At 36.0% G+C, this 25,347-nt stretch overlaps 3 protein-coding genes across 4 annotated transcripts; 1 reads left to right on the plus strand and 2 right to left on the minus strand.

Annotated features, from left to right (window-relative positions):
- Positions 1-1,450: 1,450 nt before the first annotated feature.
- LOC107749734 (sideroflexin-1) lies at positions 1,451-11,282 on the minus strand. The gene is made up of 11 exons (XM_016564876.1): positions 11,199-11,282; positions 8,581-8,750; positions 7,831-8,001; positions 7,599-7,697; positions 6,438-6,513; positions 6,200-6,285; positions 5,394-5,521; positions 4,340-4,389; positions 4,096-4,145; positions 3,945-3,992; positions 1,451-3,812 (listed from the first exon to the last, which is right to left on the minus strand). Exons 2-11 carry the CDS (start codon positions 8,742-8,744, stop codon positions 3,716-3,718), a joined length of 969 nt encoding a protein of 322 aa, XP_016420362.1. The 5' UTR covers positions 8,745-8,750; positions 11,199-11,282; the 3' UTR covers positions 1,451-3,715.
- Positions 11,283-13,248: 1,966 nt separating this feature from the next.
- Positions 13,249-18,236, minus strand: LOC107749735 (serine/threonine-protein phosphatase 2A catalytic subunit alpha isoform-like). The gene is made up of 7 exons (XM_016564877.1): positions 17,795-18,236; positions 16,496-16,705; positions 16,217-16,390; positions 15,043-15,132; positions 14,763-14,924; positions 13,670-13,788; positions 13,249-13,553 (listed from the first exon to the last, which is right to left on the minus strand). The coding sequence occupies exons 1-7, from the start codon at positions 17,894-17,896 to the stop codon at positions 13,481-13,483; spliced, it is 930 nt and encodes a 309-aa protein (XP_016420363.1). The 5' UTR covers positions 17,897-18,236; the 3' UTR covers positions 13,249-13,480.
- A 977-nt stretch (positions 18,237-19,213) lies between these two features.
- On the plus strand, positions 19,214-21,382 carry LOC107749736 (UPF0461 protein C5orf24 homolog). 2 transcript variants are annotated; one of them, XM_016564878.1, is made up of 2 exons: positions 19,214-19,448; positions 19,943-21,382. In XM_016564878.1, the coding sequence occupies exons 1-2, from the start codon at positions 19,407-19,409 to the stop codon at positions 20,552-20,554; spliced, it is 654 nt and encodes a 217-aa protein (XP_016420364.1). In that variant the 5' UTR covers positions 19,214-19,406; the 3' UTR covers positions 20,555-21,382. The 2 variants fall into 2 exon arrangements, with proteins under 2 accessions (XP_016420364.1, XP_016420365.1); XM_016564879.1 differs by lacking the exon at positions 19,214-19,448 and adding an exon at positions 19,576-19,815.
- The last annotated feature ends 3,965 nt before the right edge of the window (positions 21,383-25,347 follow it).

Consider the following 25,347-nt stretch of genomic DNA (forward strand, 5'->3'; position numbering starts at 1 on the left):
AAAAAAAATTCAAAGGCTTTATCAATGCCTAGAAGCACAGTGAAATCTATTATTAAGAAGTGGAAGGTGTTCGGTACAACACAGACCCTCCTTGTATCAGGACGTTGCTCCATACTGGATGAAAGAGCCAGGAGGAAACTGCTCAGAGAGGCTATCAAGAGGCCTACAGCAACTCTGAAGCATTTGCAGGAATTTATGACAGAGTGGTCATTGTGTGCATGCGACAACAATATCACAAATTCTCCACAAATGTGGCTTTTTTGCGAGGGTCGCAAGAAGAAAGCCACTCCTCAAGAAAGGCCACATGCAGTCACAACTGAGCTTTGCCAAAACACACCTTGAAGATTCTGAGGCAGATGAGACTAAAATTGTATTATTTGGCCTCAACACCCAAGCATATGTCTGGCAGAAATCCAATACAGCTCACCATCCAAATAACAGAATTCCTACAGTGAAGCACGGAGGTGGTAATATCCTGTTATTTGGGGTGTTTCTCTGCAGCAGGGACTGGAGCACTTGTCAGGATAGAAGGAAAAATGCATGGGGTAAAATACCATTAAATTCTCGAGGAAAATCTGCTGCCCTCTGCCAGAAAGTTGTCAATGGGAAGGTTTACTTTCCAACATGACAATGACCCAAAGCACACATCCGGAGTAGGAGCTAATTTGGTTCTCGAAAAAGGCAGTCCGGTACTCAAAATCTGTGGAATGACTTGAAGACTGTAGTCCACAAACAATCACCATCAAATTTAACTGAACTTGAGCAGTTCTGCAAAGAAGACCAAATATTGCAAAGTCTAGATGTGCAAAGTTAGTAGAGACATATATCCCAACAGACTAAAGGCTGTAATTAAAGCAAAAGGTGGTTCAACAAAATACTGGCACGGGTGATCCTTTTTCCAACTCAGTGATTCTGTTTTTTTATTTATTTTTTCTCTACATCTACAGATTGTATATTGTTGTGTCTACAGTAAACTGCCTGAAGTGCTGAGTTCCATGTATGTCCAGTATGTGTCACCCTTTACCCGTTTTATTTATACCCCTTACCTACAATCAGCAACAGAAGACTCTTGGGCCACCTTTAAAAGTTATGAATTTTAAAGATAATAATAAAGCAGACATAATTAAATAAATAATTTTAGAGCTTTTCTAGAAAAAATAACCTTTTTCCAGAAATGTTTGCAAATACTTCTAAGGTTTTAGAGGATGAAGTCGGTTTCCCTCAAGTTAACACAGATGTAGTTCATCACATTAATGCGATGACATTCATACATGTTTAGGCATGAGCGCTGAATACTGATGAATAGCACAACAACCAGTTGAAGGTAAGTGAACTAATGTCTGTTCATTCATACTGAGCAAACTGTAAGAAATTAAATTGCACAGCCCCAAAATCTAGTGTCATATACACACACACAAAAAATTGCTCTGAGGACAAGCCACAAAATCAATCCATTGCTCCATACTCTTTATTTCATTTAGGTAATCCACACAGTACATTATCCCCATTCACTGTAAAATAAGATCTTTAAAATCATACACCCATCTCATTCACTGTAAACAAATTATTGTATGAGAGCAACTTGTTCATTTAAAGAGCAGACCATTGAGTCACACCTCAGAGTATTCCCGTTTTGTTCCTAGTATGCAGATGCCTAGAGTTATTGATCAAGTAATGTGGGATCAAGAAACAAACAGTATTATGCTGTGTTCAATGCACAAGGGAATGTATTCTTGTCCAGGAAAACACTGCATTTTACTTAGTATATAATTAATACAATTAGCTACCTCATAAAGATCAAAAAGAACAGGTGTGCTGTAAATTCCGGTCTAAAGATCCTCGTGGCTACAATGCTGTTGTGATTCTCCTGAACACACCAGCATTTGCTTGTTTACATCAGTTATGAATTTATTTCATTTATACAAGATCTGTAAGTAGCACAGATTTCAAATGGAATAGGAAATATCAAATATCTGAGCACCTAGGGCCAATATTGAGGGGGACAAAGAAATTTTTGAAAATATTGTCCCGGGCCCTGTGAATATTGGTGATGCTGGTGACCCTGATCTGGCAACAAAATAATATTCAACAAATTATAAACACCAAAAATTCTTCCCTAACCACCACACACTTTCTATCTACTTTCACAGATATCTGTAATGCATAACACTTAAAACCTTCAGGGAATCTTGAAGAACAAGGACTGTTGTGCTTTTGTCACAGTTAAAAACAATGAGTGGCTACCGTATATCCACAGAAATGTACATGCTCTCAGTTTGATTTCATTACTGCCAACACTACATTCAAGAACTGAACAAATGTGGCACATCAACAGTCTCACATTAACAAAGATCAGAGCGCTCAACACACAGCTAACTGAGAGCTGTTACGCTCTCTTGGTAGGTTATGTATTAAACATATTTAAATACCTCAACACATGGAGACTTAGTCAATTAAATGGAAAGTTCACAAAGATTAACATTAAATCTAAAAATACATAACATAACCAAAAATACATGGAACTATTCCTTTAAAATACAATTCTCTGTCTAGATAGAATGTCTTTATGCAGTTGCATTAATACTTAAAGCCAAACTCAACGGAACCATCCACATACTTTGGCCATGATGGCAAACAGAAACAGGATTTATGGAAAGGCAATAAAAGGAAAAGTCACACTAGTTAAAAAAAAAAACCATTTGGATTGTGTCCTTTCTTTAAAAGATACAGAAAATGACACATTAGCTTCCATTAGTCATTGACCTCTATACTGTTTGATTATTCTAGTTATTCTGGTAGGTTTAATGTAGAGCGCTGTGTGTTACCTTAAACGTAACAAAATATGGCACATGAAAAGGCAGTTTTTAGGGTGGACTGAAGTAAATGGCCTTTCATTAAACAGAAAACAGATGCAGGTTTGATAAGTTTATATTGAAAAACAATGTGTTACCTTGAATTGCTAGAGGAGTGGACTTTGGAACAGTCAATGAGAACACGTTGAACTTTAACCGCACACTATTTTCACTTACAAAAAGTTTGTTCATGCACCGTCGACAGGCAGAAGAAAACATATGAATATACACGCTATTATTGTATAACATCCTAGTTAAACTCAAATACTGAGGATAGTAAAATAGATCAAACTTCTTAAAACCCATGCTGTAGTTTATCGATTTATTAAACCTGCATCTAAGGAAATGTGCAGCAGAGGTTTATATTTGGCAACTTTTTCAATGGATTGCACTATTGTCATTAAGAGGTCCCTTGACTTTTCTTGAAACTGAAATGAAATTTGGCAGTAACATAAACTGCAAAGACGAAATACTGACATCAACAATGCAATACAGACTAACGGAAAAGAAAAACAAGGTCAACACCAGCTATCTTTGATCCTTACTGAAAACGACATTGAATGGCACATGGAATAATCTGGCAGCAAACAAAATTATTTCAGAAATTTAAAAAAAATAAATTACATGTGTATACAGTAGTGTGTACCGTCATACACGTCAGACAAAAGATCAGCAAAAATCAGCAACGACAATGAGGATTTAGCTTAAAAACAATTAAAACAGTCAAAAATGTAAAAACATCTTACAAAATGACTGAGTTGGGATGTCCTGGAGAGGAATGGGTGAACTTTGGCACACAAAGAGATGTTTTAGATGGTACGTGAATCCATTACAGTAGAGAGCAGATTCACCGACGTTTGTCTTTACAGTCCTTTGTTGAAGTAGACAGTCTCTACTCCAGGATGACAGGCTCGAATCTTCTCCTGCAGCTCTGGTTCCAAACGGCTCAGTGCCATAGAGCTGCATGATTTTAATTCGAAAAAATAAAAAATAACAAAAAATTATAAAGTGCAACAGAATGATTCATAAAACAAATTATTCTGAAAAGATTCCTAAATCATTCAATCCAAACATTTTTGAGAACGTTCTCACCTCTTTTGTGGGAATAACGCACAGCACAATGGGGTTGCAAACACAAGGCTAAGAAAAAGAAAGAATGTACAAAAGAATGGGTCACAAATTCTTGAATGCCTTTTAAGAAACAACTGTTTATTAGACTATATATCTATCATTGGCAACTCACCAAAACCCAACCAAGCCGACCTGAATGGGTGCACTCATCCACGGAAACCTCTGAAAAATAAAGGGGGGAGAAAATCAACCTGGCAACAAAGCCCATGATTCTATGGGGCCATTTTAATGGCTACTGCATTCAAGCAGACCGGACACTGTAGTTGGGTGTGTGCGTGCTCTGCAAAGGCTAAACAACTTTCATTAAGATTTTCATTCATGTAAACAAAATGTTTATAATGTAGGTTAGAAATTACCTTCACGAAGGCCTTCTTTTCCAAAGAGTTCATTAAAAATGGAGGGATGGCTATAGGAAGATTTAATTAGAATGATAGATTATTTATTTGTTATTACAGTGTCCCATAACCAGATAATGCACTTTGATAAATCAAAATCGCATGTGCATAAGACCTACAGTGGGGGTTTTAAATTTGAGACCAGACCACTCACAAAAATCCTGATATTTTATATTCTATTACATATAAAATTCCTCAGCATTATTACTAGGTTTAAATTAGATTCCAGATTTTCAGTGTGGTCTCAGACTTTTGTACGGCACTGTACGTGCATAATTTTATAAACATAGGTGCAAAGTCCATTCTATTGCAGTCAGTTTAAAGGGTTACTCCACCCCAAAATGAAAATTTTGTCATTAATCACTTACCCCCATGTCGTTTCAAACCCGTAAAAGCTTCGTTCGCCTTTGGAACACAATTTAAGATATTTTGGATGAAAACCGGGAGGCTTGTGACTGTCCCATTGACTGCCAAGTAAATTACACTGTCAAGGTCCAGAAAAGTATGAAAGACATCGTCAGAATAATCCATCTGCCATCAGCGGTTCAACCGTAACGTTATGAAGCGACGAGAATATTTTTTGTACGTGAAGAAAACAAAAATAACGACTTTATTCAACAATTCGTCTCCTCTGTGTCTCTCCGCATCAGAGTATCCACTGAACAGAGGAGACGAATTGTTGAATAAAGTCATTATTTTTTGTTTTCTTCGCGTACAAATAGTATTCTCGTCGCTTCATAACGTTACGGTTGAACCACTGATGGCAGATGGACTTTTCTGACGATGTCTTTCATACTTTTCTGGACCTTGACAGTGTAATTTACTTGGCAGTCAATGGGACAGTCACAAGCCTCCCGGTTTTCATCCAAAATATCTTAAACTGTGTTCCGAAGACGAACGAAGCTTTTACAGGTTTGGAACGACATGGGGGTAAGTGATTAATGACAAAATTTTCATTTTGGGGTGGAGTAATCCTTTAATAAAAGACAGATTCAGAGATTTAGAGTAAACGAACCCATTCCCGGAGAGGCCATGAGGATTCTGGAAACCACCACTTGTGTGATGGCCTGTTGAGCTGCCTTTGAAGATTCTCCTAACCGATTGTCATTCTCATCTGTTACTGGAATGCCGTGTTTGAGTTCCCTGATTGAAAAACAACATAGTTTACATCACTTCATGTATGTTAAATGAACAGCAGCACACAATATACACTACCGGTCAAATGTTTGTTTTTGGGTTGTTGTTTTTTTAAGAAATTATAATTTTATTCAGCAAGGATGCATTAAAATAGTGACAGTAAAGACATTTATAATATTACAAAAGAATGCTGTTCTATTTTTGCTAAACTTTCTATTAATCAAAGAATCATGAAAAAAATGTATCAGGTTTCCGCAAAAATATTATGCAGCACAACTTTAGCACTGATAATTATAAGGACTGTTTCTTGAGCAGCAAATCAGCATATTTGAATGATTTCTGAAGGATCATGTAAAAACTGGAGTAATGGCTGCTGAAAATTCAGCTTTGCCATCACAGGAATAAATTACATTTTTAAATATATTCAAATCGAAAATAATTATTTAATATTTCGCAATATTAATGTTTTACTATATTTTTGATCAAATAAATACAGCCTTGATGAGCATAACAGACTTCTTTCAAAAACATAAAAAATCTTACCAACCCCAAACTTTTGAACTGTACATATAATATGCATTGAGAGACCTTTTTTGCGATTCCAGTATTTCATGACTACCGAACAACCAATTCTGAGCAACCCTTGTAAAATTAGGTCAAAGCTCTTTATGCAAAATGATTTACCGTTGTCTCATGAGTGGAATATTAATACAGTTAGCAGCAGCTACAGCAGCGAAAGGAACAAAGCGTCCTATTAGTGGAGACACATGCTGAAAGACAGTAAAATAATTTTTAGTTTAAACATAAATATTGATTAATACATGAAAACAAAAAGTGAGCACTGAGTAGTAAACACTCTAATATGTATTACTTTGCTGTGAAAGTGTTACAGCCCTTAAACATTAGAAAGCAAGACCATTACCTTTGCTAATGCATTTAGTCCTAAAGCAGTAGCCACGGCCCCTGTGGTCGCCGATACATATGCTGTGCCAAGCTGGCTGCAAGGACATATTAGGAATTTAGGGATTTTGCAAATTAGGTCAAAGTAGAGCACAAGATAAATGCATTAAGTGAAACAAATGTTCATATGCATGATCTAAAGTCCTCTCACTTTTAGGGTTGGGTATCGTTTGAATTTTATTGATTCCGATTCTGCTTATCGATTCCCCTTCTTATCGATTCCTAGTTTCGATTTCAATAAGATAAAAAGTCATTTTTGTCATTTAATGTCAAACGTATTTATTCTGTCTTTTTACAAAGCATTCTGTTGCAGCTGTATAACATGAGCAAAAATCAGCAGCCTGCAGAACACTTAGGCCTACGCTTTTAGCAAAAATACCACAGCAAAAACAACTAGACTAACATACATTTCAAACATTACATTGATAAAGACAAGTACACAGTCAGTAATAAAATAGGGACAAACAAATCAATTATTAATATCATAAATAAATACAACTGAACAAATTTCAGGTAGGCCTACAGAAATTGAAATCAAAGGTTTAAAAACACTACAGTTTTCTTTTCATAAATAAAATATAGATTAATCCTCATGAAAGTTACGAAAGATATTCAACCAAGATCAGTGAATGATTTTCTTTTGTTCTTTGATTAAAATTAATGACAGGCAGCACGTTTATTAGGTTGCTGCCTCTTTAACACCGAATGCATGCGGATCTAAAATACTCATGCGTTTTCTTTCTCACCTGTTTACGTTCACTTAAGACAAAAATGGCTTGTGTTTACAAGGATATACTGATGTAATTTTGTACATATTGGTTGCAAGATGTGAAAAAGAATTCAGTTCTGGCCCGGAACAACCTTTTCTGCAGTGGAAATGCACAGAACAGTTCGAGAACAAATACAGGGGCCGGGAACGTGGTTCTCTATGCTCGCGCTTCAGATGTGTGCCGCGCACGCAAAACAGTGCACAAGTTCTTTCCCTTCCTGCGCTTAAATCGTTTAAAATCACATTAAAATGCGAACACAGGAATCGTTAAGTGGAATCGAAAATCCCCGTGTCTTACTGAATACCTGGTTATGGGAAATTTGGAACCGGTTCTCGATACCCAACCCTACTCACTTTACTGTGATGGGGGCGTCTCCGCTCCTGTTGGTATAGTTGACTATTGCATTGAAAGACTGATTGATCCACTGCCAAAACAGAACTGCTGGAGTTGTTCTAAAAGCAAGAAAAAAATATATAAATATTCAGCATTATTTGCGGGCAATCATTTATTATCCAGAATATATCCACCAAGTCCTACAGCTACACTACAATAATGGATTACACAGCAAAACCCAGCATGATTCACCTGTAAAACGTCATCATGCATCCAGTGATGGTCATGTTCATGGGGACCTGAGCAGACATGCGACCAATCAGGAGCATTTTCTCGCCTGTGTCTGGATGGAATGCTGAATCAAAAACATACTTTGCCCTCCATAGCTCGTCTTCTGTGAGACCTGGTGTTACCACCCCTTTTCTTCAAGGAGAAGAAAACAGAAGATGATGATGATAATAGTGTATTTGTTATCTAGAAACCTATGTAGCATTTGTAGCATGAAACGCTATAGACCAATTTCAGTGTTTGCAAACAGTGATGACGTTTTTGTGGGCGGAGCCTATCTGGTGGCAGAAAATGACAGTTTTAACATAGCAGTCTATTCAAGCCATGGAATAAAATAATAAAAATGTAATTTTGAGTCTATATTTCAAAAATTTGACTTTTTTCTTTGCAATTCCGAGATTATATCTCACAATTCTGGTAAGAAAAATCAACTCGTCATTCTTTCTTTTTAGTTTATAATTCCACACTTCTGGCTTTTTTTCCTCAGAATTGACAAACTCGCAACTGTTGACTTGAATAAAGTTATAAAGTCCAAACTAGGAGATATAAACTTGCATTAGCAAGAAAAAAAAGTCAGAATTGTGAGATAAAATAGGTAAAGTGTATGTAAAATGTTATAGGTTTAAATAGTATTTCATGCATGTATTTCACTGTGACGTCTACTCCAAATTGGTCTATACAAAAGCATATAAATAATGCAGAGTAGAATCTTACTTGTAATCCAGAATAATCTGACGTGCTTTTTCTAATTGTTCATTTGACAGAAGGATGTTTCTGGGGTCTGTGACGGTGAAGAAATGCTTTGCTCGTCCCACAAATGTTCCCTGATCCCAGCGTGGCTCTTTAATATTTATGGAGGTGGAAAGCTCAGCTGCCATGGTACACTGTGAAAATATTACACTGTTAAAAACACTTCTTTTTATCTTTTTTAACACACAAGTTATTTTTGATGGTAAGTACACTACTGTTCAAAAGTTTGGGATGGTAAGATTCTTTCTTTTTATTGTTTTTAAAAGAAGTCTCTGCACCTAAACTGTATTTACTTGTTCCGAAATACATTAAAACAGTAATATTGTGAAATATAATTAGAATAAAATAATATTAAATAACTGTTTTAATACATTTTAAAATGTAATAACATCTAGTGAATCAAAAGCCTTTTTAGATTTTTTTCCCCCAGAAACCAAACCAAATAATGCTTGCACATGACATTCCTCTCCTGATTAAGCCACCGCTGAATCAGCATGTAGCTGCTAAAGACACAGCTGACCAGCCAACCAAAGAAAAGCTTAAACATCAGTCAAACTGAAAACGAGTCCCCATATAAAGCAGCGCCTCTGTATATATGGCCTGTGTTTCTATACAAAACTAGAAAAAGTACCAGATTAGAAATTGAGTCTCAGGATATGGGATTGGTTAAAAGATAGTTCTCGCAAAAAATGACTTCAGTTACTCATTCTCATTTATTTTCATCTTTCTTCAGTGAAAGACAAAAGATATTAGACAGAATGAGGAGGACTGACAATCTTAATCAACATTCACTTTCACTGCATCATTTTCCTTACAGTGAAAGTGAAGATTACCGAGGCTCATTATACCAGACAGCAAGTTTTGCTTCCACTTAAGAAAGAAAGCCATATGGTTTAAAATTATACGAGGTTACTATTTTTGGGTGAACCAAGCCTTTCCAATGACAAATCGAAAACCAGCTTCATTATCAAATGCTTCAAGGTTGAGTTCAGATAAAACTTTAAGAAGAAACAGAATTTAACCATTTATTTACATGTGCATATTGCAAGGAAAAGCATTCGCAGTGGCAGAAATAAATAAATGAAATAAATCACGCGCTTTAAATGTGCAGCTTGGTGACATTTTATCTTGACAATGCACCAGAGACGGCTACAGAGAGGACAATAAATCAAGCGTTTCACTGCTGACAGCTACAAAAGTGGGCCCGTGTCTCTTTAAATCAAATCATGCTCATGTGTTTTGCACGAGATCACTTGATGCTTTGACTTGCGCTGCGTCCCGTTTGTAACGCGTTTCACTGGTGATAGGAAGACCGACTCAGTTGCTCTAATCGATTCTTTTGAACAGTTCGTTGCAAAAAGGTTCGAAAAGAATTCAGGGATTCAGTGTTGCATATTGAATGCTAAGAAACCTTTCAATATGTAGGCATTGATATTTGTTACGTTTTAATTCGATTCTGTTTTTATTAATAATAGTGTTTATGCAATTGAATGTGCCCAGATCAGCCATAATTTTAAAAAATGGTTTCAAATTTAAACTGTATATTTACATTAAGTACTAAAATTAAGTTAAATATCGCCGCATGTTTTTATAACAAGCAATTTAGTAAAACCAACTCAACTTTATATGCCTACGTTAAAAAGTAAACATTTTAATTTACGTTTTATATAACATGTTCTTCTATTTGGCAATAAGTTTAGTTTAGTTTAGGTTTATTTCAAATTTGACAAGAGATGATTCAACGAATCGTTCAGTCATTTTCGTAAACAGTCGTTTAGACAGCTGTGTGTACACAATCAACCGATTCGCTAAACAAAGATCCGACTCAAAAGAACAATTGATTCACGAATCGGACATCGCAACAAAGCGACTACATTACGTTTTCCTACAATGAAAACACTTCAACGGCCCGCACACATTACGGATTGCAGTGATAAGATACTGACCGATGCGCGGGCCTCTTGATCTGAACTGAACTTTGAACATAGACGCCGTGTTTATGACACTATCCCTAAACAGCCCGTTTCTTGCCTAATAGTATGCATTCATGACCATATATTACTCTGTATTATTTAAGTAGCTTAGTAATAATATGCATGCACACATCTTAATTCATAGGCTATATTTTATATGTTAAAACACTGATGCTCTTTAAATAGCAAACACTGTAGGATAAATTACATTATTTATATGGTGTCTCGTTTTGAAATCAATTGTTAGAATTTCATCATTGTAGCCCAATGGCAAAGAATGGTTCAAAACCAGTCAGTACCGGTTAGGTGGCTTCCATTGGGGTTTTCAATATGTCATAAATCCATATAAGAATATTGTTTAAATGTTATGATATAAATATTGCAGGGATGCTCCTTATGATAAACATCTTAATCAATGTAAGTTTTTATCTTTAAAACCATCTGTACAACTCCAGCTGTGCACCTCTTTATCAACCTCTGGATGCCACATCACAAATCCAAGTTACTGGCAGCATAAGGTTTTACATTCTAATGCAGCCAGTAAAAAGAAGAAGAAAAACCTATCTTGACAATGACATCCGTGAAAATCTATAAAGAAAGGTCACTTACAGTGCAACAGTGCAAAGCTCGCCGTCAGACCGAATCACAGCACTCCGCAGCAGCTATCAGTCTCCCGCACTGAGGCTAATTTGGTCTTTACGAATGAATGTGAAGTACGCTGCAGTAAACTCCGCCCTCTTGTCCAACCAGAGACGCTGTTCATCATTCAAAATAAAAGTTTTCAATAGCTTGGAAAATATTTGTAACATGGTAACACTAGATTTATATTCCAGAAAAGAGTTATATCAAGGAAATTAGATAAAGATAAACAAGTGGCAACGGAATGTTTGTTGCGTTCGCTCAGCGACTAAGATCAAACGCATTATCAGCCAACGAAAATACTTTTGTCATGAAATCAAAGGAATGCAAATATGTTGATTATGAAATTTAATGAGCTTCAAAGATGCCAAAACTGTTATGTCTTCAGTTTTTATGACATTAACTTTTAACTGTTGACTGTCTATATGAAAGATAAAGCATTACTATTTTGTATGAACTTTGTGTTCACCAAATAAATACAAAAATGCTCCAGCGCCTTGCCTATCATTTCTTAACTTGGCTACATGTAGTTTGTATATGTCATACAGAAGGGTCGCAATGAACACTTTAACCTTTTTATTATTACTCATCATTTAATTTAATCTCTACAGAAAGAGATGAATGTTACATAATTACCTTCAAAAACTAAGACCTTTTCAAATGCCTGTTATTTCCTGGAGCTAAGTAAAACGCTTTACTTAAAAGGTGAGTGATAGATTCTTCCACAGAGCTCGGTTTAAAGAATGTATTCTAAAGTAGTTATGATGGGTCTTAGAAAATACCCCATATAGCGGATATTTTAAACACCAACTAAGTCATTCCTGGTATGCTTTGAGTTTTCATGTCCGCAATTCTGATGTGTGAAATATTAAACTCAAGATTTTCAGTCATGTTAATCATATTACTTTTGTTTGATCGCAATATCACATTAAGTGAAAATAGCAGTGAATTTTAAGAGACACTTTGGTTTGAGCGTGTGTTGGATATTATTCCCCAACTTTTAATAAAGAACATGTTTTAGTAAATAAACGTGTTCACCTGTTCTTTTTTTCAAAAATGTCATAATTTTTTTTTATTTCCCTTCCCTTGTCCAAAAATTGAAAACATTACATCATGAGCAAACGTCGGATTTTATAAAATCTCAGTTAGATAAAATTATAGAAAACGGTGTGATTTTTTTCAAATTTTCACCCTCATATAAGCAAACTCTGTATCTCTCACTGAGCAATTCTGAACTTCAGCTCTTTATTTTCTTCCTATTACGTTCCATCCTATTAATTTTCAGTGTCTAAATAGTTGCCTGAACTTCACCAGACCATATTTTTTTGAAAGTCTGATGTACTGTAACCATTAAGATACAATTATTTAAATTCCAATAAAGGCATATTCATTTTTATAGTTTCAGTGCTCAGTACATTTTACTGCATGATGGGAATGATCCAGTTTGACAGTTAAAATCAATCAGCAACACTGCTAACATTTTGCACCGTCCTACAGCAGAGGAAGAACAGAAAGTTACAGCTGCTGTCTAAAAAGAAACAGGCTTTACATAGATAAATAGCATGAGTCTTTATTGCCGTTCAAATCCCTATTTAATTGTGCTCTGATTTACAAATTATTGGGAAATAATACAGTAACATACAAAAGCAAAAACAAACAAAACCACTGCTCTGTAAACTAAGAACAATAACAAATACTGCATTGAAAAAAAGTGCTTAAGAGACATCGAAAAGGGACTAAAACTAAAGTGTCTCATATCCACCTGTAACAAACACTGCAGTAAGCAATCGTTTAAAACAGAAGTCGGAAATTTGCCAGATGACAGCTCCTTGTGTACCCGAGGCCATGCAGCATGAAAATGCAGCTATAATACACAGCACTATACAACTTGTATATTATCCAGTCATAAGCATTTAGAGTGTATATTAAAAATGTTATTCCAAAACACAGCGTTTCAGAAGAATGCACATAAACCCATTAGTCTGAAGAAACCCTTATATCCTGATCAAAAACACAACAGCTTTTTTAGTACAGAACAGAGAAAAGTACATGATGCAGATGAGAGAGTACTATCACATTTGTGTGTTTGTAGAGATGACTGCATCTATCTTATTGCAGTATAGATATGGCACATGTTTTGGTCCAAGGACAGGGGTTTGTGTTGGAAAATTTGAACAGATGCCTTCTATGAATGTTCATTGTCCACGGGTCAGATAGTGCTGCAATACTGTAATAAAAAAAACCTTCCCATCTTACAGGAAATAATCTGGAGTGCGGCGAGTGACGTGAGGCTCTCCTCTGCGTGGTGCAGGGTCAAACTGTAAACTAAAGGAAATCATCCTGTTAATATTCATAACAGCAAAATTACAGATATATAACACAGGGAAAGGGGAGTTATCAATAAAACAGAAATTGTTTTATGCTTTATGTCATATACGTACAAGGAGTACTTGAGTGTGTCATCAAGTTCCATGATCGCAGCCTGGTTACCACATCGGTAGCAATAATTAGGTGCACTGAAGATTGTTACAACATTACGTTCATGACACCAGTTATAACCCTGTAGAAATAATTTTAAAAAATTATATTAGCCAGTACCAAATCAACGGTCGGTAGGTGTATTATTATCCATGTGTTACAAATTCAAAACAAAAAGTTATTTGAATATTTTTAGAATTTTGTGCAGTTTCAAATTTCTATTGCATAGTTTGTTTCAAATATGTAACATTTTTTCATGTTAGTTTAAATTACTCATGAAACAAACAACATTTAACATCTTCAACAAAAATGATATACGATAACATAATTATATACATTTACCTTTCAGATGATTATCTTTTATTGGGACTCTGCCTTGTCTGTTGGTTATTCAATTATTCAACTAAATTGTCAAAATACAATTTTTAACATTAATGACAATTTAAAAAATAGAATGCATAGAATTACTTTTGCTAAAATTTGTATTAATATTTATATATTCTATAAATGGTCATTAATGTGAAATACTAAATCAACTATTCTATTTAAAATTGTATTTTGACAATTTAGTTGAATAATTAAATAACCAACGTGAACCAGGCAAAATCCCAGTAAAACAGATTCATCTGAAAGGTAAATTTACTCTATGACTTTTATATACAAGCATATAAATATATACATATTAATTGTCCCTACTGTAATTGAAGATGTCTTAACAGCAACACTATGAATGCAAATTGAATGATTTTGCTCAATTAGCCTACAGGTTTTAATGAAAAATAAAAATGTCTGAAATGTACATCTAATTCATGGAAATACAAAATAATAACCCTGTTACAGTATTAAATATAAAAATAATATCACTAGTAACAACATGCAACTTGGGGCCTTCTGTGCCAATTCTAAGGGGCCCATCTTACCCCAAGGGACTAATTTTAGCTTTTTACTTCTAAAAATAAAACCTATAATTTTTACTCCAAAAATCTAGAAACATTCATGTCTCCAAAAACCCCTCATTAACAAACATTTATACATGGTAATCAACTTCTCTTTTACCTCCATCACTAACTGGTGAGCTCGTGAGACCAGAGTCAAGCAGTTGGCATGGTTAAATGTTTCTGAGATGTCCTGGCCAAACGTGTACCCAGCCCCCCTGGGGGAAATCCCCCAACCTCCACGGTCATCCGGATCTGACCACAGCAAATCACACATGGGACCCTGCCAATAAGATTTCATAAGGTCTGTGAGTAGTATTCACAGCTGCAACTCTTAATGATTTTGATTATAGTAACACTATACATCTTTCTGATATTCACATCACAGGCGGAATTAATACCTCATGGGGAACTTCTTGGATACGGTCCAATGCGCGGATGTGATCCAGCGTGTCAATTGAAGGTGACAATCCTCCATGGAGACAGAAAATCTGTGCAGACGGAGCAAATAGAGTTTAGTTTAAGCTTTATGTGCACTCAAATTACTATGCAACGTCTTTGTTTTGAGTCGAGTATAGGGGCTGTCTCGGTGAAGAAACTTTCCTTGCGGTAATTTTGAGTGCCTCCATATCGCAATATGCGTTGTTATTGCCATTTATTTATTAATCTATCTATCTATCTGTCTACATAATTAAGCTCACTGGTTTATTATTATTATTATTATTATTATATGTATAATAGTATGTTCCGATTCTCGAATCTGACTGGACAAGAGGCTTTCAGTGTTTTGACATATCAGCAGTATGAGCACAGGGACTCGTCTCTGCGCTCATTTTACAGACTGTCAGTCAGTGCAGTTACATTACACGCCAGGAGGTTACGGCAAGCGACTATTTACGAGTGAGTCAACTAATACTTTTAAAAACGCTGATTCATTCATAATTGAAACAAGGTGTTGAAATTCATTTTACTTTGAGCGCCACTTTACAAGGCTCAATTGATGATCAACTCGTTACCTGGGTAATGCTGAAGCTGATGTTTCACTTCATAGAGAACAATGCCATTGACTCACTGCATTGAACAGTGCTGACGCAGTCACGGGAAATCCCCTTAAACGCTGAAAGGATGCTATGACAATGATATCGCTTTCATCTTCTGATAACTGATGGCAAACTTATTGACTTGACCTGAAGAAGGACAGACGCAGGTAATTGCGCATGCTCAGATGATCTCTCTCTCTCTCTCGCCCTGTCTGTTGCAAATCTAAAGAACCTCTGTACAAATTCCAATGGTACACAGAGTCTTTAAGACGTAAAAAAGAGCCAGTTGGTGTAAAAATATTACTATCTTCACTTTTGTTATGATGTAGGCCTAAACTTAAAGAACATTCAATACATGTGCATTAAGTGTAAAACAAGGGCATAGCCTCATGAATATATATATAAAAAAAGTGAACATCGCGGTTGTGGCGGTTGCTTGTCAGTATCGCAATATTACAATATTGAAGTTATCACGACAGCCCTAGTTGAGTACAGTTACAAAGGATGAAATACTGTTAATCACAAACCAATTTACCTGTGTGTCTACGAGGGCTGTAAGAGGAAGGTAGTCAAAGAGGTCTGTGAAATATTTCCAAACATTTGCATTTCCGTATTTTCTCAGGCACTCGTCATAAAAGCCATAAACTTGTGTGATCTGTCTACTTTCATGATTTCCACGAAGGATGGTGATTCTCTCTCGATATCGAACCTGGACGATTTAAAATGACAAAACAAGCCATTAACAATGCAAATGAGCATTTTCTTGTATTAGTAACTTAAAAATGTAATATTAAAGCTGTGTCTATGCACATACCTTTAAAGACACCAGAAGTGTGACTGTCTCTACTGAATAGTAACCTCTATCCACATAGTCTCCCATAAATAGGTAATTGGTATCTGGTGATTTACCCCCGATCTTAAACAGTTCCATTAGATCATGAAATTGGCCATGTACATCTCCACATACTGTCACCGGGCAACGCACCTCCTGAACGTTTGATTCTTTGGATAAAATTTCTTTAGCCTGCAATAGATAAAACAGGCAGGTTAGACTTCAAAAGCACACAAACAATGATCTCAACTATTAACCACAAGTGCACTTAAAATTCCTAACAAACTGCAAGAGGCAACATTGACACTGACCAGTGATGAATAAATATTGGCATATGCTTAATGGGTCTTTGTTCTTGGAAATGGATTAAGAGGGACCGCTGTAAAAATGTGGGTCAGATAAACTTAAAACGTGGTAACATCGAAACTAACTCCTAATAATACAGTAAAAATAAATGAATCATCATCATCATTATTAGTAGTAGTTATTTTTTATTTTATATATTATAAATTATGTATATTTTTCACAATACAAACTCAGGCACATCTCCCTCTGTGCTCCACAGAGGAAAGTCAGTCATGCAGGTAAGGAACAACATGTGGGTGAGTGCATGATGACAGAATTTTCATTTTTAGGTCAACTATTTTCAGGCAACAACCGCACATTTTTTTACTTTTACATTGTGGAGGTAAAGTTATAGGACATTGAAAATTTTGGTTTAACAGAATAAGGTCATACTGATTAATACAGGTGGACTAATTCTAGACGCGCCACTTGAAATAATCTGGGCATTTTTAACATTGTTAACGTAAACTATTTACATAAAATGGCTCTTAAAAATAACATTTTATATAACGCAAAATTAGGTTGTTTAGGGTTTTTTAAACTGATGCTGGTGGATCCGAATGTTTACAGTCCCGTAAATTACTCGCTTAGAAAGCAAAAGGCAAACCCAAAACTCTGCCTGACAACGAATAACAGTAAAGTAGGCATAACCTGACGAGCTCTGGTTGCTAACTGCGCTGCACAGCCGACAACCAATAGTCACATTCATGGCGCACGGACGGCCAATAATAGAATAATTCGGCACCGCCATCTTCGGATAAGCGGCCAGTAGGAAGGGCGCACTGCAACTGTATCCGAGCCGATAACACATTTAGACGGTCTGCTGCTGCGCCCACGGGCCGCCTGACACAGCACCTGTTTTAACCATAGACTGTATAAAACAGGTTTTAACATACAGTGCAACACTGACATAGATGGTCGTCATACGGAACTCACCTTCTCGCATAAAATTTTCACTTGGTTTTCCGATAGTTGCTTGCACTCGTTCAGTTGCTCGATCCATTGGTCCAGTTCTTTCGTGAATACCTTTTCGTCCATCGTTAATTCCTTAAATCATTCAAGTAATGCTAAAAAATAATGTAAAATGACTCAAAATTAGGTTGTTTAGGTTTTTTGGGGGGTTGGCGTCATGCGTCAAAGTAATCAGTCCGTTTAAAATAAAGCTGTTGAGTCCTTGATTACTTGAAATACTTTAAGGCCGCAAAATGAACTAAAGCGCTGTTACTTTTACTCCCTCAAGAATAAATCGATGAATTACTGTTCTTTGTAAGCAGTAAACGATTAAAATTACAGCCTGAAAGCTCCTTTGATTTCGGTCAGAGTCCGGTTATGATGCGCCGCAGCGACGAAGAATCCGCTCATGTAGGTTGACGTCACCTAATCCGCATTCAAATTAACGAATCCTACTACTGCGAAGGCTTTATACTTAATATTCAGGAGCCAGGCCTTCTCCATTGGTAGATTTCAATACTGAATCTTTATGACCTAATTAATATTTATAAGCCAGGCGTTCGCAATAGGATGGCTATCAATGAACGTCAGCATGACTTTATTAATATTGACCAGTTAATTCTTCGCTATAGTAGCACTTGTCGCAGATATTGCTTTGTCTCTTGTGCGTTTAGTGCCGCCAACTGATGTACAAGGGGAATAACAGTTTTAATTTGTGAACAGCTACATTGTTAGGTTTTAATAAACAAATTAATAAAATAGTAATAATAATGATGATATTATTATCATTATTACTACTACTTTAATAATAATAATAATAATAATGATGATGAATTAATAATAATAATAATAATAATAACAATTATTATTATTGTTATTATTATTATTATTATTATGCTCTGTTGCTGGGAAGGGATGGATCTTTTTTCCCCTGTTTCTGTGTGTCTTATGTGAAGGAGCAGCATTTATTATGGTCTTTAACATTTTTTATTTAAATATTGTTATTCATATACTGCTTTAAATATTTCCTATCCATACATTGTTTTCATGTTCATATATTTTTACTTTCTCATATATCATATAGTTTACATATCTGACTGTGTTTTTCCCCCTGGAAGCTCTCATAATAAATAAGCTAATCATTTAAACACTGTCCTCGGAAAAAAATGACTTAAATGAAGAGAAATAATCATTTTAAAAATCCACAACAATACACATTCCGTATAGACACAGTGGCATGGTGACATTTTCAAATGTCAGCAACAAATAAATATATATAAATGAATACATATCGAGGACAAAAGCGGCGCGTGAGCTGGAACAAGGGCCTTCTGGTATTTGCTAAAGAATAGTATAAATTCCCACCAGCAGCTGACGCATGCGTATTAGCTATTATTACTATTTTATTATTTTTTCTAGTGAAAATGGCTGCCTTTCAGCTTTAAACCACAGCGGTACAGGGGGAAAATATCCATCCCATCAACCAGAATTAGCACGATCGCTTAGGAAGAAACCATCTTGCGGTTCAAGAATGTCCATATTCCTGAGTAAATAACATTATGCTTTTGCTTTCAAGAATGGAAGATAGAGCTGTTTCATGTTTAACCCATTACATTCCGTGATCCGCGTTCCAAATGAGGTAAAGTACTTTCTTTATTGCATTGTTTAACGCAAAATTACATCTGATTTATATTAAATTTAATTTTATCTGCAGTAATTAAAAGAATAATCAATATTAACGAGCGAATAGAGCTGGAAAAAATGATACAGAATAATAGGACAAAGACGGACTTGCATAAGCGATATTCCGCGGTCGCTGTACATTTTGTGACCAGACATTGTTTATCCAACTGTAAAGTGATGCGACATACTTAAAGTGTCAGTATTTCCATAGTTTATATAGCAACGCCTTCCTCTGCGTTAACTTTCAGTGATTAATTGCACAGGCCTGTTGTTTTCTTTTGATTGACGTCGTCAATCAATCACTTTCGATGCACGCGGTCGATGTAAGATGTTTGAAAAGTATTGCAATGCCTCATATTCAGTTGTTATTCCACAATACAGATATTCTTTTTATTATGCACTTTATCTCATTATATATAAAATGTTTTTAAATATATTTTATTTGAACAGAAAATGATGCACCAAGTAGCCAGCAACAGCAACGACTATGGTCTGGGTAGCATTGGGGATGATGGGCAACACCCAGCCAGTCACTTTGAGTTGTGCAGTTCACAGTCCAACAAATTTTACCCCACCGCCCCACCTCCCTCATTACAACTGCCACTCCCAAACTTGCCACCCTTGCCACAGAGCATGATCAAGCCCATGTCCTGCCAGATGCAGGACTCTCAGAATGAATTTCACTCCCAAGCCGTTCGAATGAGGGCTGCAGATGCTCCAGAGGGCTCCAAGAAAAAGAAGGGCCTCGGAAAGTCTGGACGACGAGGCAGGCCCTCGGGTACCACTAAGTCTGCAGGCTACAGGACAAGTACGGGACGACCGCCCGGCACCACCAGAGCAGCGGGTTTTAAAACCAGCCCAGGACGGCCACTGGGCACCACCAAAGCTGCAGGTTACAAGGTGAGCCCAGGTAGGCCTCCAGGCAGCATTAAAACTCTGGCAAGGCTTAACAAACTGGACTATGGCGCATGCAATGGTGCACCGTTCCCTTACACCATGATGCAGAAGAGGGCCTTGTGTGAAGCCACTGTGAAAGAGAAAGACACTACTACTACCGAGTGAAAACAGTTTTTTTATTTATTGCAAAGATGTGGGTGCATGTCCAATGTCACAGTGAATTGTGTTTGAGACGTCAAACTCTTGCAAGGAAGAAAAAAGATGGATTTTGATACTTCAACTCATGTGTATGTGCCAGTGTTATCCTTTTGTGTATCTTTTTCCAAAGACCATTAGCATTACCTATCTCGCTATGACGTATGTTAACCTATTGTACAGATGTGCATGATGGTGGTATTGTGAAATAAAGTTACAGTATTGAACACATATTAATCTGTTCAGTCTCTTAGACTTTGCTCAAGTGAATTGTAGAGAGAACTGCAATTGTGTTGTTTTACATTTAACTTTACCTTTTACTTAATACTTTTGATGTAAAGTTACTGCTGGGAACAGCCTTCACCATTCATAGTTTGTTTCACTCTAGATTTTAGGACATTGCATTTGACTTGAAAAATCTGATCACCAGTAATATCTCCTCTGTTCCGCTAATGTGTATGTGAAAGTGCTCTGTTTGTGATGTCCAATGATATGTTTATCTTTTTGTTGTTGTTGTATTTATGAAATATCTGGTGCCCTTTTCAGACAGAGGATGATGTGGAATTTTGATAAAATGTCAAGTCACAGATTTCAGCAATGGCATAATCTTTACACATGCTCTTGTAAATATAACTGCGAGTTTATACCAGCCAGTGTGTTCTGTTTAACCCAAAATTGTTTTGCTGATCAATGATCCACTCTAAAATACCATGTTTTTAACCACTGGACTAAAACAAGTCTCAGTTTTGTGTAATTAAATACACCTGATCTGATAAAAAAAATAAATAAACAGTTATCACTCCAAAAAAGTAAGCTGTGTGGGAAAACTGCTAAAACACTTTTTTTTTGTTTTTTTTTTACAAATTATTTATAAAAAGTTGGTATGAAAATGTCTCTATAACCAATTATTAATATATGACTGTAATTGTTTCAACAATAGAATGTATGTAGCAAAAATATGTAACCAAAAATATTAAAAATAACTGAATAACTGCATGGGCTAAATAGAAAATACTATATTTACATGTTGTAAATATGTAAATATTGTAAGACAAAACCTGTCAAAACATAGCATTAAAATAACGCTATGAACATTAAATGCAACAATCTATTGCATAATTCAATATAATAATGTAACTTACAATTTTACATTCTACAATTTTTACATTCTTTCCAAAAATAATTGTTCAAAATTGCTAAGATTTTTATAGAAACAGCGGGCAATACATTAGGTCACCTCATACTGTCTTTGTTCTGGTTTTAAATCAGTTTCAAACACTGAATGCGGATAAGTTATAACATGGTCAAATTCTCAAAAAGGGAAAGTTGACAGATTAGAATAGCTTTGCAAATGTATTGCAACTTCAATATTTATTTCATAGTGTAATCTTAAAATAGGCCGATAAACAAGTTACATTTTATCTCTTGACACAATGGAGGTTGACGCATGGCTGTGGCAAGCCATTTTAACATTTAATCTAACTGCCATCTGTTTCTGTTAGTAGCACACAGTAGTGTTTTTTTAAAAGCTGCAGTCCATAACATTTTTTGGTTAAAAATTATCCAAAATAAATTTTTGGATAAATTTAAAAAAAAAGTACATAACCAGCTAGCGTTCAAAACTATCTCTTTACCTTAGCCCGATTCACAACGGTAAGCTTGTAATAATGTGTTCTAAGTTGAGTGGTACCAGTAGGTTTCGAGCTTGCCGCCGTTCGTCGTTGCGGCATTACGTCACGTCTGTATACATAAAGAAGGAGTCCTGACCAGTAGGCTATATCGCGTGTGGATGCTGCAGGTGGCGGATCATTTAAATTGCTTTTTGAGGTTAAAAATAAAAATTTTTTTAAATTGCTTTTTTGTGGTTATAAACAATTTATTTAGATGACATTCGAATGGTATGACAATTAGAGATTAGACTGTACAGAAATTGAAATCTACAGATAATGCTAATAAAAACTAAATACACATAGTCACACAATGTTGATGTTGTTAACATGAACAATTTGAGAACAAAGTATAACAATAATAATAATTTGCATGGTTTGATGTGATCTGAGCTGAACTTTGTAATCATTCGATTTAATCAGCATTAGTAGTGCAATTTATTGTAAAACTATTGGTCAGAACAAAACTGGCAGATATACTTGTTCAGATGACATTCTCTGGTGAAACTTCTTATTTTGGACATACTTCCAAGACGTATCCACACTGACTGACAGCCCACACATACAACTCAAAACATTAGATTCATCCTTGCTGAGGAGCCATGCCAATGCACAACCCACGTAAAGAGGATAATTCCACAAATATCTGCAATTGCAGGTTTCAAACAGAGACGGCGACAAAGAGGCAAAACTTACAGACTGCAGCTTTAAAGGGGTGGTTGATTGCGATTTCACTTTTTTAACGTTAGTGTGTAATGTTGCTCTTTGAGCATAAACAATATCTGCAAAGTTGCGGTGCTGAAAGTTCAATGCAAACGGAGATATCGTCTTTTTAAATTCTGGCAGTTTAATGCCTACAAAAACGGCTTGTCGGGACTACAACAAGCTACTTCCCAGGTTCGTTACGTCACAAACCCAGAAATTTACATAAACCCCTGCCCCCGGGAACATGCAACAAAGGGGGCGGGGCCATGTTGCGCGTCTTTAGAGAAGAGGAAGAGTTGTAGCCATGCTGTCGAAACGAAGTTATTTTCACCCTGCTAACAGGTCTTCTGTGTTAGGCCTTCCTACGGATGCTGTACTTCGTGAACAATGGTTGAAATTTAATTTTAATTGTGTTCCTGACAATTACAATCCTAATGTAGCTGTCTGTGCTGCACGTTTTATTGAAGACAGCTTCCAGAATCTACACGATTTCATTGCCGGATTCACACAAAGGCTATTACTGAAACATGGAGCAGTTCCCACTTTAAAAGCAGAGGCAGCTGTTGTTGGGCCCCAACCTGTAAGTATGTTTTATTATTTAGAAATTTATTTTCCGTGTATAGTTTCTGTCGTTATTTTTTGGTTATATCAAGGACGTAAACAAAGGCCAACTCTGTTTCGCTTTAGTAGCCAGTTAGCTAAATGCTATTTCGTACTTCTAAGACAAACCTGTACAAACACCTACAAACTTTTATGTAATCACATACGACAATATTGACACCATTATTCACATTCCATTGGAACACATGCAACTATTGTCCATAATGGTAATGGGCGTGAAGTTTTCGGACAACGTGCAGTGCGCGGTTAACGAATCACAACACACTGGGCCAGCTAACCAATCTGAGCCCATTGCGTATTTCTGAGGGAGGGGTATCATAGAAACAGGAAGTCAACCGGCCGTTCAAATGACAATGGAGACAGCAGCTTACAATAAAATATATGAAAAATAAAGTGTTTTTTTTTTTTTAAACTAAGCATGAAGACATGTTACACTGCACCCCATAAACACAATCAAGCCAAGAAAAAAAGCAGTCAACCACCCCTTTAATTACTATTAACTACTCCTATAATGATTATTATATTTAATTTGATTAATTTATTTTTATGTATACGTTTTAATTTGGTTTATTTATTTAAATTTGAATGTTATTAATTCATATCCTTTGGATATGTAAGGGATAATGTACACCCTGAAGGGGGCAATACCAGGATGACATAATTAAATAATTGTACACATAATATTGAATCGAGTTTTAATATTTTATTAGCTAACCAAACGCAAAGCTTCCACTGAGAAAAACTGTTCCTAGCAAGAGTAGCACCGACTGCAGTTACCCGGATGAGCCAGTGTTATCAGCTTTTACCGGTTGTTATTGAGGGATAACATACCTCGGAATGTCGCGACTGACCAATCAGAAACAGGTATTCCACAGAGCCGTGTAAAAATAGCATTTATTTTTCTGCTACTATCCCAATGACAATTACTATTCCATTATTTCAGAAATGAATAAAAAAATTTCCCCACCATTGAATTCTATGGTTCATATGTCAACTATTCACTAATATGCTTTACAGTATCTATTCTAAGTTTAATAGTTAATTAATAAACCTATTTATGAGACACTGATTTCTATCAAATTTATTATATTTCTTAACTCACTGTTTACTTGTTTTTTCCTTGTCATGTCAGCGTGATTGTTTTATGTGAATTAAAAAATCTTACTAGTAAGAATAAACATGTTAATAATTGGAGTACAGCCTAATGTCTATTAACAATAAATATGAGTAGTAACATACAAGGTAGTTAGTTACTACTAAGGTAGGGCTGGGCAACTTCGGTCCTGGAGGGCCACTTGCCTTGTCCAAATACCCACACTTGCGGCCTTTGCACTTGACCACTTGACTACTTATATGACGTATTTCCTGTATTTGGACTAAGTGTTCAAGTGAGCATGAAGACCTCAAGTGTGTGTACAACTTTTCATTAGGCTTGTTTGAGATGAGCAAAATCTGCGCAGAACCGATCACCGGTGATCACCGCGAGATGCATGCCGGTTAGAAAAGTGTCAGAGTTATGTCCGACTTGCTCTGATGTCATGCTGACGTGTGCCAAAAAACTCTCGCGACGGCGAGGCAGCTGTGTCGGATTGTGCAGTCGAGTACAGTTGCTCTCCACCGACTGCGCTGATCAAAAGCATGACGGGAAACGACTGACTGACGACACAGCTTGTATTAAAGTAAAAATGGATGATTTATACGCCTTTCGTATGGAATTAAATAGCAAGCACTTTGAGTGTCTTGTTCATCATATTTATTTTTATATAAAGG

The sequence above is a fragment of the Sinocyclocheilus rhinocerous genome, unplaced genomic scaffold (genome assembly GCF_001515625.1).
Source record: "Sinocyclocheilus rhinocerous isolate Xijiao unplaced genomic scaffold, SAMN03320098_v1.1 scaffold860, whole genome shotgun sequence".
Taxonomy (NCBI): domain Eukaryota; kingdom Metazoa; phylum Chordata; class Actinopteri; order Cypriniformes; family Cyprinidae; genus Sinocyclocheilus; species Sinocyclocheilus rhinocerous.

Coding starts and splice junctions, on each gene's coding strand:
- LOC107749734 (XM_016564876.1), bottom strand. CDS start 8,744: ATGGCAGCTGAGCTTTCCACCTCCATAAATATTAAAGAGCCACGCTGG. Junction 8,002..8,580: donor CAGATTATTCTGGATTACAA/GTAAGATTCTAC, acceptor TTCTCCTTGAAG/AAAAGGGGTGGTAACACCAG. Junction 3,993..4,095: donor GTCGGCTTGGTTGGGTTTTG/GTGAGTTGCCAA, acceptor TCTTTTTCTTAG/CCTTGTGTTTGCAACCCCAT.
- LOC107749735 (XM_016564877.1), bottom strand. CDS start 17,896: ATGGACGAAAAGGTATTCACGAAAGAACTGGACCAATGGATCGAGCAA. Junction 15,133..16,216: donor CAGCCCTCGTAGACACACAG/GTAAATTGGTTT, acceptor CCGTCTGCACAG/ATTTTCTGTCTCCATGGAGG. Junction 13,554..13,669: donor GACACACTCAAGTACTCCTT/GTACGTATATGA, acceptor GATTTCCTTTAG/TTTACAGTTTGACCCTGCAC.
- LOC107749736 (XM_016564878.1), top strand. CDS start 19,407: ATGTTTAACCCATTACATTCCGTGATCCGCGTTCCAAATGAG. Junction 19,449..19,942: donor TGATCCGCGTTCCAAATGAG/GTAAAGTACTTT, acceptor TTATTTGAACAG/AAAATGATGCACCAAGTAGC.